This window comes from Copidosoma floridanum, unplaced genomic scaffold (genome assembly GCF_036245765.1).
Source record: "Copidosoma floridanum isolate Cflo_tuat_1 unplaced genomic scaffold, Cflo_Japanese_pri ptg000019l, whole genome shotgun sequence".
NCBI lineage: Eukaryota > Metazoa > Arthropoda > Insecta > Hymenoptera > Encyrtidae > Copidosoma > Copidosoma floridanum.
The window spans coordinates 3,769,008-3,787,553 of record NW_028321896.1 but is presented as its reverse complement, the minus strand read 5'-3'; the positions used below and the strand labels follow the sequence as shown (position 1 = coordinate 3,787,553).

Genomic DNA, 18,546 nt, shown 5'->3' with positions numbered 1-18,546 from the left:
ATTGCTTCGCACTTGATCAATCTATTTTAATTAAAAAATATGCTGATAAGAAAAAAAAAAAATTTTCTTTTGTCTGAGTTATTCCCTGCCCTTTTCATTGATACATATTTGTTTTAGATAAACAACAAAATTCATTTGAACGTTGAAAGGTACAATTTTCGTACATGAATGAAACTTTTTTTTTGTCACTTTATTTATTTATTGACTAATACACAAAAATATATTTAAGCAATAACATTATTTTAACGATAAAAAAGTTATAATTATGTTTTAATTTGATTTTCCATAAATTATTAGACACTCTACAACGGCGAGTGATCATTTGTATTTGGCAGTTGTTGAGAAAAAGGATACAATTATCGCGGTATGGCACAGCACAAGCAGCTCTTTCATTATCTAGCGAGTGCAGAGCCCGGCAGTGTGTCTATAAATATACATTCGATCGAAAACACCACTTGGCTTCACTTATGTACATAACTAGGATTTTTCGTTTTTTAATTATTTTATTCAAAAAAATTCGTCGCGTACGAAGAGGTATCATCGTTTATTAAATTGAACATGTTTCAAGTACAATTTTCGGAAAGCTTAGCACAATTTGTTTTAATCTTAACACAATCGAAAATCAACATTTAAAAGTTTCATTATAAACTACGAAACTGGTAGATATACAATAATATTATAATACAAAATTTTTTTGATAGCAGCTATTTTGCCTTGCACTTAATATAAAAATAGCGACTTAAAATCAAACACATATTTTAATGACATGGTGTTATTTCAATAAATTGTCCATGTCGATTGTAACTCGCAAATTTTCAAAACATACATTTAACGATAATTTACGATGCAATAGGGTAGCTTGGAAAAATTATGTCTCACCTAAAATTTTTGTTGTTGTCGAGCAACATTTTTGGGCAACGTTTGGTAAAAAAACAAAAAAAAAAAAAAAAAAACTTAAATTATCCTACTGGTATGGCAAATCAACGCATGATACGATTGATTTGGTAAATCTATATCATCCACCGACTGCTTTCATTTATGCGCGACGATTCATTTCGAATGAACGCCACCAATTACACCGTTTATTTACTCTCCATGCATATCATCGCATGCCGTCCAAGACAATGAAAAAGTTCGTCCTCTCGATCACCTACGATGACGATTTGACAAAAATCTTACTCGCTGACTTCCCCAGTCTTGCGATGCGCCTTGTGGTGCCTATCGTGTCGCCTGAGATGCTGCGCCGGGACTCTTTGGTTCGGCCTTCTGGCCCGTGGGTAGTAGCTATGCTGGCTATTCCCGCTCGGGTAGTTGACAGCCGGATGCTTGCGCTGATGCTGGAGGTAGTAATTGCTGTGCGCGGGGCCTTCGATTTCATTGCTCGCTTCGCTCTCGGAGTGTATGCTGGCCGTCGGCTGTCTGGCGTGCGGGTAAGCGTACGACGGCTGTTGGTGTCCGTGGACGTAGTGCTGATTGTTGTGGTTCTCGCTGATGCGCCGTCTTATGCAGACGGAGCAGCGCGACACGCGGGACGTGTGGTCCGTTTTGAGGGTTTGCTGGTGGGGCTTGCGGAACATTTCGTGCTCCTTGATGGTGGCCAACCAGTACGAGACGGCCGTGGAGAAGAAGTTGCAGGTCCCTTGGCTGCGGCACTCTATGAATGGTCGCGCTCTGAACTCCTCGAGGCACGAGCCTGGAGACGAGAGGGGTTGTCCTCCGCCGGCTGCTCCTGCGTCGCGGTGCTGCGAGGATTCGGAATTTTCGAGTTTTATCGTTTTCTTTTTTTAGGCATATGCATGGCATGCGAGAGAGAGAGATAATAATCAGAAAAGGCATACCATCAGAAAACTGTATCCGGTCCAGAGCTCGTCCCATCCACCAGGGCAGTCGGGTATGGCCATGGATTGGCTGTGCAGGACTATTACGCGGGTGGGTGCCTCGCAGACGGAGCAGCGTGATATGAAGGCGCCCACCTCGCGAGATGGTATTGGCGTCATCGACATTGGCATCGGTTCGTTCGAGCTCAGCCAGTAGCTGTAGTCGTTGCGGTTCGCGTAGTCGCACACGTTGTTCAGGTTGCAGAACATGAACGGCATCACCGAGAACTTTCTCACGCAACTCCCGGGAACGCCTGAGGTTTTTGCATTTGGTATTCAAGTTTATTTTGAACAAGTGACTCAATTTATATGCGACAAATCAAACTTTTGCATTTAATATATGCAACTGTTACGTTTGTTACCAGAGTGTTTTTCTAAGACATGGATTTTAATCATCAAATAGCAATATCAACGGGGTAACTGATTCTTCAATACATACCATTTTTATAGTTTTGTTGAGTTTTAGAAAAAAATAAAAAATTAAGATAATAGTTTTTAAACTGTTGAACATCAAAAATATAAATAATTTAAGGTGGTTAAATTTTTGGCTTTACGGGATCGGTCGTAATGAAAAATCTAATGCTTACCTAAATCTTGAGCGTGTGCATAACCATTTCCCATTATGTGCAGAAGTGAGAACCCGTCCCACAATTTCACCGTGTTTTTCGGACACAAGGGAATCATCGCTGACTGGGAGTGTCGGGAAAAATAAAAGCCTCGGTTTCGCGGTCCCGGTCCGGGAGGCGCAGGTGCTCCAGCGAGTCCAGGAACTCCTGGGGAAGTTTAATAAAAAAAATCAAAATCGTATGAGATTACTCAGTTTAATTATTCAAACATGATTCGAGCTAACCTGTTGGTCCAGGACGGCCCATTAATCCAGGTGGTCCTTCCGAGCCATCGGGACCATCGGGTCCGTCGATACCTGGATTACCAGCAGGGCCAACTTCTCCCTCTTCTCCTTGTTCACCTGGTAAACCATCTTCACCGGGCTCACCCTCCATGCCTGGCATTCCACGCGGACCTAATAGTCATTCATGCAGTTTAAAATTTGATGCAAAACTGTGCAAATAAAAAAAATTGTAGTACTAGTGTATTACCTTCAGGCCCCATGAAACCGACATCCCCAATCATTCCTTTTTCGGCCTTCGGACCAGGGAGATACGTGCCCATCTCACCTTTCAAACCCTATTGATTAATACAAAAAGTTAAAAATGTAAAGACTACGAATATTTGCCACAACATAGCAAACTTTTTAAATGGTAAAAGTGGAGTCTTACTTTACGGCCACTTCTGCCTTGAGGACCAGGTCGACCGCTATCGCCGTAGTCACCTCTTTCACCCTTCAATCCTGGTAATCCCATAATACCAGCGAATCCCTCATCGCCCATCTCTCCTTTCATTCCGGGCCTTCCATCTAACCCTGGAAAACCATAGTCACCCTGTTCTCCTTTGACGCTTGAGCTTGGTAATCCAACATCACCAAGGAAACCTTTGGGCCCCATACGCCCTTTTTCTCCTGGCCTGCCTTCGAAACCAGGTGCCCCAGGATATCCTATGTATCCTCTCGGTCCTTAAAGTTTTCAGGATTTAGTTATCAATTATTTTCATCAAATACGTACTATACCTATGCGTCTTTTTAAAATCGAACTGAGCCGAAATGCTTTCAAATCTAGTTTGAAATATCGAGTAAATTTATATAAACAATTATAGTTTTTCAGCAATTATCGAGAGAAAAACGTGTTTAGTGTAGATGAAGTAGTGCCCGGTATTATATTAACTACTATACTTTTCTTGTAGATGTGTTTCCAGGGATAATCTTATACCTGCAACCCTCCTACTCACGTAGATTCCTATACCTATACTACCACTACTGTTTCGCTATCATTTTCAGGTTTACTCTAGGTCGGGAAGGGGTTTAAGGAGAAAACCTCTCGTTGAAAATAGATTCAAAAAACTGCGAGTGTATTTACCGGAAATCGAACTGGGAATAGATTTGAAAAATTAACGCAACAGCGCGCTGAACCGTTTTTTTGCGATCACTTAAAAATTGAACTAAAATTTTCTACAGAGCTATTAACAAGAATTACAGTTAAAATTACTTTTTAGTATTTTGTTATATCGTAGTATCGTAAATACCTGCATCTCCTTTTACTCCCTTAGGCCCTGGCCAACTGTAGCCAGGATCTCCTTGGATACCATCCGGTCCATCAAACCCATAATCACCGGGACTTCCTTTGGGACCAGCTTGACCAGGGGTGCCTGGTATTCCGTCAAATCCGGGCTCACCAGGCTCTCCTGCTTCTGCATATTCACCTGGTGGTCCTTGTGGGCCTACTGGACCAACATCTCCAATAGTTCCCTTCACACCCGGGAAACCTGGGAATCCATCCAGTCCAGGCATGCCATAATCTCCTCTGTCACCCTATTTTCATATACTTATGAGTTCCTGAGCTTGGACGAATGGAAGATGAAAAATATTACGATCGCAGATCAAGGAGACTTTTAGAAACAGTAGTACTATTTATACATATAGATTTTTTTTGAGTATCTTGATTCTATTGAAGAAAATTTTTTAGCAAAGCCATAGACTTTTATTAGCCATAAAAGCTATCTTGATCCACGAAGCACATTTCAGTTGCGCAATTTTTTTCAATACCTTTCTTCCCGCGATTCCCATGTATCCTTCCTCCCCTCTCATTCCTTTCTTGCCTGGCATACCAAGCAACCCTGGCGTACCTTCGTCTCCTGCAGTTGCATTTCCAAATCCTGGATACCCAGGATCACCTACTAGACCCTTTGGACCAGGAGCACCAGGCCGACCAGTTAAACCCGGAGGGCCCATATCTCCAGGCATACCTGATGTAGGAGATAAAATTTGTTATTTTATTCTAAGCAATTTTATGTAATGTTGTACACAAGGTAAAAAAAATATGTATATTTTACTGTTATTTTTTTCATCAATAAAAGATAATTAAGTTTTTTTTTTTTTTTTATTATGAGAGTGTTTTCTAAATCATCATAATTGAAAGAATTTATTAATTTACCTGGACGTCCCATTCGCCCAGGATCACCATCTAATCCTATCTTTCCTTTCGGACCATTAATTCCAGGTGGACCTGCAGGCCCTCGTTCTCCCTTGAATCCTGGACGGCCATGCATTCCTGGATAACCCTTACGACCGGGTGGGCCATGATCCCCTCTTATGCCTTTAATTCCGTCCAAACCGAAATCACCTTGATCTCCCTGTACAAAGTATGGTTATAAAGTAACTTTTAAATGTTATAAAAAAAATGTTGTTGCAGAAGTATACTTTTTCTCCAAATGTTCCATTAAATCCTGCATAGCCAGGTTCTCCTCTTGGACCTTTAAGACCCATAAAACCGTCTATCGAAAGTCCAGGATCTCCAGGTAGACCAGGTTTTCCATCTACACCGGGTATGCCAGGTGCTCCGATCTCTCCAACAAAACCAGGTTCACCCAATTCACCTTGTATTCCACTGAACGAATTTTCACCTCTTTCTCCTTTTAACCCTACAAAACCACGTTCACCCTTTTGCCCTTTCCATCCATTTGGTCCCAGTGGACCTTCAGGGCCTGGAAGCCCAAAATCTCCTCTTTCACCCTTGTGTCCAATCATTCCGGGTTCCCCATCAAGTCCGGGCCAACCAACAGGTCCTAAGTCACCTTCCATACCAATTTCACCATCTTCACCTGGAGCACCCGGGAATCCCATGTGCCCGTCCATTCCCGTAAAACCAGGTGCGCCAACATCACCTTCGAGTCCACGATTACCTGGTAGGCCGACATCACCACGCATACCTTTCAAACCATCGTAGCCGGGTAAGCCATCAACTCCCTTGAAACCTTTGTCACCCATCATTCCGGGACGTCCTGGAATTCCAGGTAGACCTGGTTCCCCTCTCCAACCCTGAATGCTATCACCTCTTGGTCCCTTTGCTCCAGAATTTCCTGAATACCCTTCATATCCTCTGTTACCCTTTTCGCCTTTAATTCCTTTTTCTCCATTCAATCCAGGAGGTCCTACGAATCCCGGTGGCCCAGAGTCACCTATATCTCCGTCTTCACCTTTTACCCCCATAACACCCTGATCACCGTAATAAAAGTTGTTGGCTATGTCACCACGATCACCTTTAGGACCAGCTAGCCCCTGTAATAAAGTAAAGTATGCGAAATTTATTAAAAACAAATTGTAATTGGCTACGATTTTACTAGAATAATAAATTTTTCTTCATCCAACGATTTTTTTACTAGCTACGTATACTTACTGGAAGACCTTCAGGACCCTCCATACCCGGAAGACCTGGAGTACCACGTGGACCTTCATCTCCTGGTATTCCAGGGTATCCCTTTAAGCCTTCTGGTCCTTGTGCTGAAAAACCTTCACGTCCTTTTTCACCGGGTAGTCCCTCAGTACCTTTAAAACCTCGAACTCCCATTTCTCCTTTTGAACCATTGGGACCTGTAAGTTTTAACATACTTTTTGTTATAAATGACCGTTTAATTTATTCAATTTTTATTTAAATCATGTGTTGTGATTATCTATTATGACTATTATTTTCAATCAACGAAAAATGTAAATTCGTAATTCAAGTAGTAAATTCATACCATCATCTCCGACAAATCCCTTTGGACCTCTTGGTCCTTTCAGTAGTTTGAAATCGTGTTGCGAAGAATCACCCCGGGATCCTTTAAGTCCAGGATTACCTCTTTCGCCTTTGCGTCCTGGCATACCATCAAAACCTCGATCGCCTTTAAGGTACTCTTTGGGAGTAGTTGCAGCTTCTCCTTTTAGCCCATCCATTCCATCCCAACCTGGTTCGCCGTCGAATCCAGGTATACCAGGAAGGCCGAAATCACCCTTTGATTGTGATTATTGCAATAAGAATTTCAAGAACATCTTATTGAATAAGTAATTAATAAAGAAGAAGAACTTTACTTTTTCTCCTTTTGGGCCATCAAAACCATAATCTCCAATAAGGCCTGGGCGTCCAGGAAGACCTGGGGGCCCTTCTGGTCCTGGAAAACCCCTGTCTCCTTTGTCACCAGGTGGCGATAGTTCCCGAGATGCATCAGGAAGTATAACTCGACCTGGTGAACCTGGAGGACCTTGAACTCCAACAATACCGTGTCGTCCACTTTCCCCAGGTATACCTGGGGCTCCAGGAGGTCCATCTTTGCCAATTACACCTTTGAGCCCGCGCGGTCCAGGCAAGCCTGGAAAACCAGGTGCGCCGAAGAAACCATCGAAACCTGGCATCCCTTGGTCACCCTTTTCACCAAGTCCACCTAAGTGTAAAAATAATTATGATTAACGAACTGATTTCGAGCCATTTAATTTATTTCAAAAATTATAACAGGTTTTTGTTTTTATAAATATTGGGCAAATATTTAGCTAAAGGCGTACCTGAATCGCATACGCCGCAGTCATCACCTTTGAAGCCCTTCGGTCCTGTAAGACCATCCATACCTCGTATGCCAGGAGCACCAGGAATACCTGGCACGCCAGGAAGGCCCAGCTCTCCGGGTGGACCAACTATTGGAGTGCCGACTCCAGGGAAACCCTTAGGACCTATCGTATACATGAATCATTTTTATATTTCGTTATTTCTTATCATGGAAGCAAGTCTTGTAATTAAAAGTTTTTTCTTTACGTTTCTGCAAAGTAGAAATTACCTGGTGGTCCAGGTTCGCCGCGATCTCCAGGTGGTCCATCAAGACCATCAATACCTGGGAAACCATCTGGACCGGGTGGCCCGTAAATAGTTATACCAGGAAGACCTTTTTCTCCATGCGGTCCCATTGGACCCGGGGGACCGATTGGTCCCTGTGAACCAATTGGACCGGGTATTCCTATAAAAACGTTATTTTAAAACGTCTCTTCGTGATATAAAACAAAACGCATAACTGAAATTTTTAATGCAACGAGTTTTTTTCGTGTTGAAGAAAATGTAGTTTACCATCGTCGCCACGTTCTCCTTTTACAGAAGATCCTCTAAGTCCTGGTAATCCAGGCGGACCCTGTGGACCAGGGAGTCCTGTTGGTCCAATGTACCCTATCCTCCCGGGTTCGCCGTCGATACCTGGAGGGCCTGGCTCTCCAGGAAACCCTATGAAAAACAAAAAAATGATATATGTCAACGTGATACATCGTACGTGTGTGCATTTTGCACGAAAGTGGGTAATTTTACAGTCTTGCTTTCATTCAAAACCTGATTAACACATAATTAATAAATACAACATACCGACATCGCCCTGTATGCCAATGCTGCCCCAGACGACTTCATCGAGTTCTGGAATGTATTCGCCCACTACACCTGCAGCTCCTTGCCGACCAGGAGCACCCTGTCTTCCCATATCTCCTGCTTCACCCTGGAATAAGGGATGACAAAATTATATTTATAAAATAACTTTATACTGTGAAAATGCTAAATTATCCAATACTATTGAATATTTCATTCAGTTTCAAATAATTCTATACAAATTGTACTGTACTTTGACAAATTTATTGAAAAGAATATGTCTATCACAAGCATATAATTGATTACCTTTGGTCCATCAGGTCCCTGTTTTCCGAAGTAACCGGCATCTCCTTCTTCTCCTTTTTCCCCCGCAGGTCCAGCAACTCCTGTTATTCCTTGCTGGCCTCGAGGCCCGTCGTCGCCTTGTTCACCTTTTACACCTTTCAATCCATCGCGTCCTGGATATCCCTACGTTATATTTCATCGTCAATTACAATATTTGGATTTTTAAATAAACACTGACAAGGTGTAACCACTACAAAATTTGTAATAGCTTTGGCGTATAGTAAGTTCGTTATTATTTGTAGATGAAACTACAATAATTATACATAGTCCCAAAAAAAACTTCAAGGATTGGCCTACATTATTTTATCGTGAAATTAGCATTGGGTTTGCTGGCTATAGATTCAAGATAATCATTATAAAAATTCAAATTTAGTAACACAAAACACGCACAAAATGACAAGTCTAGTCCACGGCGGCATCATGCGTAACAATTGGAAAAAGACCCGTAGGCCAATTAGAGGGAATTCCAATAGTGTCGGTCCCAAAACTATTATTGGACACGCGCCGCATCCACAGAAGCGACATAATGAAGTATACACAGAATAAAACGAGTCCCCTCTAATTTAGCATCGGAAGGAAGAGTCGGGGAAAAGACGATTATACTCACGAGCGGTCCTTTCTCGCCCATTTCTCCCTTGGGGCCGCGATCGCCGGGCATTCCCTTGTAACCCTTGGGCCCGGGTGGTCCTTCTCGAGCTGTCGTGTTTTTCCTGGTGCTGTCGCCAACGGCTGGCAAGCCCTTCAGACCACGTTCCCCCTGTTCGCCGATCTCACCCTTCGGTCCTATGACGTCGTCGCCCTTGTCGCCTTGGAAACCTGGCAGGCCCATCATCCCCAACGGTCCCTGGTAGCGGCACAGTGCGTTTATGTCTCAGCGCTTGTGGTTACCTACACTTCAGAAATTTCGCCCACAGATTTCGGTAATTTTCTCACCTCGGTGTCCATCGTTACTTATTATTTCCGAAAAAATCTCGATTTACACAAAAAAAAGTGTCATAACGAGATGTACCCACTTTGGAGAAAGCGGAGGAACGAAACAAGCCAACCGAAGCTCATCACAGCTTCGATCAGTTTCAAATCGGGTACGGCCTGATCAGTAATTTCGGGTAAAATGTATATTTTTCACTTGCGTTTGTAAAATTATTTCGAGCAAACACAATCAACATTCTCAGAGGAAACACTCGACAGTGAGAAAATAGAGAACTTTAAAATACAGGCATGCTGCTCTCGAAATTCGACCCCACCTCCGTATATCCTTGTATCATACATATGTTTATATATATACGCATTCACGCGCGCCTACCGGAATTTTTCCCAAGACGAGAGGCACCCATGAAGCCACACATATACAGCGCGTAGCCCTGCAAGCTCGTGTAAGCAGTTTTCCATGAGCACCGCTCGATCGGCTCGTCCGTACACTCAGCAAACGACTGGTGTGACGTGTGTGTACACACACACACATACACAAAGGGTGGGACTCGAGTTTCACGCGCAAGCATAATTTAACGAGACGTGCATTGGCGCTAGATACCAAACGAGGGACTCTCCTCGTCTTGTAAACTCGGAATATACGTGTATATATATGTATACATTATCTCGCAAATTGTTTGCAAAGACCTTGGGGGAGAAATAGCTAGGGTTTTTGGACTTTACGAGCTGTTGTATATATACGTGTTGTGTACCTACATACACAATATACATATATTGTTTACGTACAATTTGAAAGCGGTGACGAAATTTCTGAAATGGTATAGAAGACAAGTATGCAATTGATCTCGTACGAACCATGTCACCGGTTTCACCCGGATAGCCGGTATCGCCGGTAGGTCCCGTCAGACCGGGGGGCCCCTGGAACAAATTTTGTAAATGAAAAGGGGATTCACAAAGGTAATGGACGCATGCGCAACGGAACAGGTACCTGGGTGCCGTCGAAGCCGCGGTCGCCGCGTTCTCCCTTGACGCCTTTGGTGTTGACGCCACCCTCTCCAGCGTCTCCGGTCGGGCCCTTGAATCCGGGCGGCCCATAGGTGCCCCTCTCGCCGTGCACTCCGGGATAGCCTGGAACTCCGGGGCGGCCGTCCGTCCCGTTGCAGCCGTCGAGACCGTCAGGCCCTCTGGGCCCGGTGAACCCGGCTCTTCCCTGTGAACCGGCACCGCAGTAATTAGCCTTTTTTTTTTTCGTCCCTCTTATCTTCCTCTCTCGCCCCCGGTAACGAGCGATTTCGCGCCTTCGTCGAATACGAGGAGGTTCTCGAAAAGTTGCACGAGCGCGCACCGACTGTAAAACGGCCCCCCTTTACCGCTGCGTTATTAAACGGCGATCGTGCATGTTCTAGTCAGATTTTTATTTTTTTTTATTTTTTTTTTTTCAGCAGAGAGCTCTGGATACTCGTCTCGGTCTCCCAAGTATCGATTACGTTTCATTGCCCTCTTGGCGAGGCCGTTCCGAACCGATTTTATGACCGGACATTTTTTTTTTGCATCACGTGGATGAGCAAAGGATTACTTTGCGGAAATCACGGATGTACCACTTGAATGAGTATTGCGCGATTACGCACATTCAATGATACCTATAAGTACACATATATATCTTCCATGAACATGTATATTATATTATCTACATAAGGACGAATAAAAACGGTGAATACCCGAATGACCAAAGTATCGTCAAGCTTACCGATTCGCCAGCTCTGCCGAATGATCCTTGATCTCCGGTCTCGCCCTGTAATCAAAAAAACAGCGTTGCATCATTCACACTCTGGCTGAAAGAAAAAAAAAGAAATCACGATCCTCGAACGTATTATTAAGCGTAAAGGTAAAAATAAATCATCGGTCCGCGACGCACACCAGCGGACTTTCCCGGCCGGCTTAAGGTGTCAGCCCGACGTAATTACACGAGCGAGCCGTGCGGCGAACTTTCACGGGAGGAGGAACCTTGCGATGGAAAAAAACGCAACAATAAAAGATATTACGCGCTTGTTCCATCGATGCATCGTCCTTTAGCGAAATAATCTTTGTTACAGCTGTAGAAAATTCACCGCTGCACCTCCGAGAAAGAGAGACTATAGACAAACTGGGACTGGTGTACGCGTGCACTCCTTACCACTCGTTCTCGATAATAAATACGCACCAACGCGTCACCTATGGGCTTTTTTTTTCACTCGAGGCTCGATTATTTAACGCCCGATTACATGGTCCTGTAGCCCTCTTATCTCGGATCAAGGGATCTTTGCCCTTTTTATTCTTCTTCTTTCCCGCCCGTCGTTGCAATCGAGCGCCGAGCCTTTTTTTTTTTTTTTTTTTTTTATTTGCTCGCTATCGAGAGACGAAACACGAGCGAGGGGACTTAAATTAAATTCTGGAAACAATTCCGGATTCTTTGGGCAGAGTTTGCGGGTAGGGGACATTCGTTTCGATTCGTTGTAAAACGTGTGACACAACCTCGGGACGGTGATTTCGAGCGGCTAATTTTTCACTTCGATCCCATGTACTCCATGGCGATATACATATACAAAGAGGCTGGTCTTTCTGGGTTAATTGCTTTCGAAGATTTTCATCGCTCGTCGTCGCAGCCGCGAAACTCGTTTCGATAAATTTCGGCCAACTCGTTATTATGTTTCGACCTATAATCTTTACAGAGGGAGCCCCTGAATTTATTGTACCAATCGAGTTTTCCATTGCAAATAGATTCGATCGATTTTATAGATTGACGAGAGTGTGCGAGCCGATACAAGTTGAGCGGTAGCTTTGGAGTGTCCAAGGGTCTCATGCAAAATTAGCGTACTTGTGGCTTTCGGAAAGCCGAGTTGGTTGATGCGTCGTATCGATCAAACTCCGTCTCATCCATTAGGTCGGTACGTTGCGTCATAGTTGGGACCAAAACCCCAAAAGCTCGCCCGACTCGTAACGATTTCGTTTCGAAACAATTCCACTGTAACACGTATGAAAAAAAAAAAAAAAAAAAAAAAAAAAAAACACGACGTAACGCGTTTGCGAGAGTTTTACTCCGACACGGGTAACTGCGTGCAAGGATCAAGGGCCATTTAAGGAGAGAGAGCTCGATACTGCCCTCGAGGCCATTTTTTTTTTCTTTTCTTCCTTTCAAACCCATCATCCCGTTGACTCATCTCCGCTCTCGAGGTATCGGATTAATCGACTCCTCTCCCTCTTTGACGGAATTATGTAAAGAGCGCGTGTGCAATTGCGATACCCTGTACGAAAGACTGATAATCACTTTTTTTTTTTTTAATTTCTCATTTTGAAGATTTCAATTTTTGTTGTTTCTCCCACTCTGTATGCCTCGTCGACATGATAATAATTTCTTTTTCACGAACGAAAGAAAAAAAAGCCGTACCTACAAACTCAGCATTGATTTTGCTGTACAGCTATTATTGCTCGATTACCCCGTATTCTAAAATTGCCCTCGAGCTAATGCTACGATTCTCGTGTAAGCCATTACGCTGATTTCTAATGCGTACTTACGAAATCGATGAGTGCCATAATTGTGGGAGCGCATTTATTTTTGTTACCCCCGCGAGTAGATTAAGTTTAATTTGTGCTTGTTGATTGCGATACTTTAGAGTATGAAAATTTCACGGAAAATACAGCTGATTATTGCAGTAAGGTTTTAATCGTTGATACATGGGGATTCCTACCTGCACGAGATGTAAGCATTGTATATCTTGAGCGTAAAACGCGCCTCGGATATACACTCGTGAAATTTTCCAAGGTATCTTTGATCCACGGCGTGTATGGCGCGTATGATAGGGCAGGCTTCACATTAGCGAAGCCTCATCCGTAGCAAATTCACGAAGCACAGAGACGCGAGAAAACGAATAAGAGGAAGATGTAAGAAACGCGGGGGAAAAAAGAGAGAGAGATGAGGAAGGGAGATAGGCGAGGCGCGCGGAAGAAAGCTTTCCTCAAAGGCGGGGCACTTGGGAGGGAAAGTTAAATGGGACACGAGCACTTGTTGTCATTTTTTTTTTTTTTTTTTTTTATTAAATAAGTTTCACGGGGGGCGTGTGCTTTTGGGATTTTGGACTCGCGCTCAACGGTATAGCGATTGTCTCTCGACGGAAAAAGAGATTTTGGAAACGAGGGTCGGATGAAAAAAGGCTTTGATTCTCAAATTGTAAAGGTGCGACGAGGAAGCTCCATTATCTCTCTTTTCCTTAATTGAATTTGCAAACTAGCCCCCTTTCAGCGGGACCAGCGGCTCGAAAAGTCGAGATTACTCAAACTTTTTGGGTATTTGTATTCTCAAAAAACGTTGGTTCACAATTGCGTCATTTCCTGTTCGTATATTTGTTACACTGCCGGTTCAATTTTACGTGAAAACAGTTTAACGCCCACAGTCACTGCAAAACCAGAAAATGATCCGCAGTAAACATGTTACAGAGTACCAGAAGAAGAAGAAGAAGGAGAAGAAAAAAAAACACACGTTTCGATGAAAGTTTCGCGAGGGATGCAAACTTCTGCAGCTTTAAAATAACGCGAGGGGCTGTTCGGACGTTCCGCGCAATAACTCCGGAAGAGAGGAGCGACGAAATTTCAGGCCGTAATACTTACCGGGAAAGTAAGAGTATACATCACATCAGCGGAGCATCCAACCTAGTTTTGGGGAAATTTTCTGCCAAGGAAGAAAAAAAAAGAGGCTGAGAGGAGGGTACAAGAGCATCGTGGTACCGGGAATATATACTTTTTTTCCCGGTGGGATACAGGCGCCCGTATACATCGGGGCTCGGCTGTCAGGAGCGAACAAAGAGCCGCGTCGGAAAAGCCAAAAGACGGGGACTCGCGAAAGGAGCTGCATGGGCAGTGCCACCAGTCGTGTGTGATGCATGTATACACATGTGCGAGCAAAAAGCGAGAGAGAAAAAAGAGGGAAAAAGGCGATATCTAAATGTGAGATCACCCGAGCGCGGCAGCATCCGGTCAGAGATGGGCTTCCACGAGGATGACGACGGCGATGATGCGCAGCAGCACTTGTCGAATGGGAAGTGCGTTATCGAGAGGCCCCAGTGTACTGTGTTTCATATTTATTATAAATACGTGGGCACGCGGCTTCCTTTTTTCACACGACGCGCTGGCTTGTATTTTTTTTTTCTTCATTTTTTCATTTTGTTTCCCGTCATCTCTGACCAATTTCACACAATGAAGTCGTTTGCCGTTCGATAATAGTAACAGCACCGATTACCCACAACACGCGCGCGTGGAATTATTATTATTTTTTTTTTTCCGCTCTCTTTGCTTTTCCGTCTCCCCTTCCTATATTGCCGTGGCATCGGTGTACACGGACGCGGGTGAGCTTTTCGATGGGGCAGCGTAACATGTTTGTTCGACTGACGAGCTATTATGGGGTGAATCGACAGGCGTGTCAAGCGCTGTTTGGGTCTTTCATATTTTTTTTTTTTTTTTTTTGTTTTTTTTTGTTTCACGATGACGAGGGAGCTTTTTTTAAAAAAAAGCAATCTCGCGCGATATATTGCTAAAAGCGGGCAGAAAAAAAACTACAGCGATTTCGAGATACTTCTTTTTACGGTAAATATTTACTCCAGGGCACGTCATACTAAAAAATAAGGGTTGTGCGAAAGCAACCTGTAAATTAATTACCTTGGACAATCAACGTAAAAGCTAGATCTACGTTGCGTAATCAAAGGAAAGCACAATTTTTGTAATGACATTTAACATCTCGAGTTTGGCCCTTTCGGTCTAATGAAATCAGCTGGGAAACGTTACAGCCAAGCTAATTAGAGAATTTCGTTAGGTGGGCTGTGAAGAAAAAAAAAAAAAAAAAAAAAAAAAAAATTTACACGCAAAGCCTGCATGTATACAACTATTGCAAAAAAATCTGCGAGCTCGTCAAAAAGGGGGAAAAAGCTCACCTCGAAAACGCACACCAGAAGCAGCTCCTCCTACCTATGATCATCAATTTCCGCGATCGAAATAAATCACGGGGCACACCCTTGTTTTTCTTCCCCCATCCCCGCCCGTCCACTCGGACGCGACAATCGCGGATGCCTCGCACGCGCGCCTCAAACTTTCGAGTGTACATTATATATTGCACGTAGAGAGAGAAAGAGGGAAGCAACGCAACACCGAGCAATTTGTAACTTTTAACAAGGAACGAGTTGAGTCCCCGAGTTTATACTCACAGGCTCCGGCAGGGAGAAGATCCATCACCCGGAGAGAGAGAGAAACAAAGCTGCGTGTAGCTGCTCCGTCGATTTGTACGACCGCGGCGATTACCCGGCTCCGCGGAAGCTAAATTCGATTAATCCCCTCTGCAGCCCCTCCCCCTACGGAGGCGATCTTTTTTTACGGACTGTATAGTCTCGAGAGTCCTCGGCGCGTAGGACGAATTTTCACGGTGCCAAGCAAAGGAGTGGAAGAAAAAAGAATCAACCCTCCACCATGGCACAGGTATATAGGGGTTCTACGGTTTCAGGGGATGATTGGTGCCAGGGCCAATTGAACAAAGTTTCACTGCTACGATAGGGGGAAGAGTCCAAAGTGTATAAGATGCACAAAATCAGGCTATACCTATACGTTTAATAGGCGAGTCGAAGAATGCACGTTGGCACGCGAGCAGCGAGGGAAAATTGAATAATGGCTTTAATCCGAGCAAACGGTCGTCCAGAGCTTGCGAAACAACCTGGAAAAGTGATAGTCGTCCGGACGTGTGCCGCGAGATTGACCCAAGACTTATTCGTAAGCGCAATTTCAAACGTCTCTGCTTCCCCCCTCTCTTCTGGCGCGGTTTACGTGCTTGAGCTTGTGTTCTTTTCTTTTCTTGGCAAGAGCGCGAGCCCGAGATACTATATAGTTTTATACGATTGCGAGCATTAACGCTCCCCGATTTGTTTCACGCGCACACGTAGAGATCTGATTACGAATAAAGCTGGTCCGCTAAAACGGACGTTGGAGTTAATGCTCTTTTTATCAAGACAGCCGTGGTATGTGCCGGAAGGGGGGGGGTGGCACGCGATTGATAAGCCGATTGTTTCGCTCGTACGTGGATTATGCAATCGCCATGAGACCCGTGGAATTGAATCACTTGTTACGTCCGTCGTGATGGTATGTTGTATATAGGGTCATCTATTGGGGGTTTTATTGGCTCGTCTCGTGGAAAATGATCGAAAGTCATAAATGATACGTATATGGTTATGGAGATGTGTAGGTATTGTTTACCCCAAAGATTCTCAACTCGCGGTAGGGAAATTATATACTTGCACAATTTTAACGGAGATGACAACAGGAAGCGCATCGCCTACTCTTCCGTAGTTTGATAAGGGTAGCCCCTCCCTCTCTTTCTGTCGTTGCTTGTCCTCTTCGGAAGTCGCACTGTGTTGCACGGATATGATAATGTTACGTTCGACGTGCATGAATTAATTTTTTTTTTTTGCCTCTTTTTTTCATTTGAACGTTTATTATTGAGAATTAACATACCAAACACTCACGGCTGTACTGTAATTGTATAAGAAAAATTGGTTTGATATCGGTAGAACGGAATCGTATTTTCAAGAAATTCCTGAATGGGAATCGTGATTTTTTCGTAAAATCACTTGCGCAGATATGTGGACCGGCAATTAACACAACTTCCCATCGGATTGCAATCGCAGAGAACATGCGTGGAAGTGATTTCACGGGGGATGCCAACTCAAGTGGCGAGGAGAAACCAGACCCCATGCACAAGGATCAAAGTCTAACGCTTTTGGCTGTATATTCAGGTTCATATTTGAGTTTTGGCGGATACTTGTTTGTAATAGTTTTTTCGTGTATTGTGAAAGAGAAGAAAAAAAAAAGAAAAAAAAAAAAAAAAGAAAAGTACATAATTAAACGAACGAGCGGCTAATATAACGCGAGTCGTGTGCGAGCGATCGATGTGAAAAAGCACCGCAGGAAATGCATCTAAGCCCCCGCATCTGCCGAAGATAAGCCTGTAACTTCAGAGCGGAGTTGACGACGCGACGACGAGTCCTCTCGTATCCGCTCGCTCGCGCGTGTATATATTTACAAATGCATGTATATATGTATACATATATCTCTTTTTCCCTCTTATCGCTCAAGTACCGAGTCCACGAGACTTTTTTTTTTTTTTTTTATTTCCCTTCAATTTTTTCGCTCTCTTACGGATGCATACATTATACATACATACGCACAACCTGTAGTGACTGATGGGATTAATCAATTTTGATTTATTACGCTGCGTATTGACGTTAACGTGGTGGATTTCAACGATTTTTTTTTTTTCCATAGTACCCAATATAAGAAAGAAACAATGCATGGATGAAAAGAATAACACACTAGTTTTTATAAATAATCTGGCGTGAATTGTCTACATCAAACGTAGAATGACAAATTTTTGTGTCATGTGATGATTCTTTTGGAATTATTTATTATTTTCTTAATAAATTTTTTATATATTTCCTTCATAATAGAGAAATGCTATGCAATATAGTTTGATGAAACGAGTCTGAGTACGTAAAATTTTTTTTTTTTTTTTAATATATTTTTCAGTCTTACGCGCAATTTCAGCTTAACAACTTATATTTCGTATAGGCCAATGGGTCCTGAAGAGGCTGTTTCATGCAGCGAAATATTAATACCCTCACATAAAGGAATAAGCGGAAGCATTTCATCATTATGATAATTATTTTACAATGTAATCTTGAAGGATTGAGAGACGATGATCAATGGTCTATCAAAATAAATACTCCGAGTATTGGTCATGGTTATACTTTAAAATCATGAATCAACTTTCTCGCGATAATCCGCACGTATGGGCCAAAAGAGCCATTCCACAGCAGCGGAATGTCCTTTCGAGATTACTGACTATGCTCGCCGATGTCCAACAGAGCTTGATTCATTCGTCGATGGCGTTTTATCGCGGCTCACTCGTTCCCCTGAAAAGAGACGCCTTCGACCACTTGCGAGTACGGCCATACGTCCTATCTTTCCAACAGTGGAGCTTTATATAATAATAGAAATCAACTACATGACCTACGTTTGTGAAAATAAAGAACAAGCTTTTGCGTACAAAGCACGCACATTCATCGACG

At 43.3% G+C, this 18,546-nt stretch overlaps 1 protein-coding gene across 1 annotated transcript in view; it reads right to left on the bottom strand.

The window, feature by feature from the left end:
- Positions 1-198: 198 nt before the first annotated feature.
- LOC106642150 (uncharacterized) overlaps positions 199-18,546 on the bottom strand; it is a 41,952-nt gene continuing 23,604 nt past the window's right edge. The window contains exons 3-24 of the mRNA XM_014356840.2: positions 11,160-11,204; positions 10,401-10,622; positions 10,268-10,330; positions 9,090-9,326; positions 8,444-8,605; positions 8,141-8,267; positions 7,856-8,005; positions 7,572-7,748; positions 7,303-7,467; positions 6,835-7,184; positions 6,504-6,756; positions 6,164-6,357; positions 5,188-6,045; positions 4,922-5,120; positions 4,534-4,733; positions 4,014-4,299; positions 3,155-3,447; positions 2,975-3,062; positions 2,728-2,898; positions 2,465-2,650; positions 1,839-2,131; positions 199-1,742 (exon numbers count right to left, since the gene is read on the bottom strand). Coding sequence (XP_014212326.2) covers positions 1,176-1,742; positions 1,839-2,131; positions 2,465-2,650; positions 2,728-2,898; positions 2,975-3,062; positions 3,155-3,447; positions 4,014-4,299; positions 4,534-4,733; positions 4,922-5,120; positions 5,188-6,045; positions 6,164-6,357; positions 6,504-6,756; positions 6,835-7,184; positions 7,303-7,467; positions 7,572-7,748; positions 7,856-8,005; positions 8,141-8,267; positions 8,444-8,605; positions 9,090-9,326; positions 10,268-10,330; positions 10,401-10,622; positions 11,160-11,204 — 5,286 coding nt within the window. The 3' untranslated portion in view covers positions 199-1,175. The remainder of the gene's footprint in view (positions 1,743-1,838; positions 2,132-2,464; positions 2,651-2,727; positions 2,899-2,974; positions 3,063-3,154; positions 3,448-4,013; positions 4,300-4,533; positions 4,734-4,921; positions 5,121-5,187; positions 6,046-6,163; positions 6,358-6,503; positions 6,757-6,834; positions 7,185-7,302; positions 7,468-7,571; positions 7,749-7,855; positions 8,006-8,140; positions 8,268-8,443; positions 8,606-9,089; positions 9,327-10,267; positions 10,331-10,400; positions 10,623-11,159; positions 11,205-18,546) is intronic.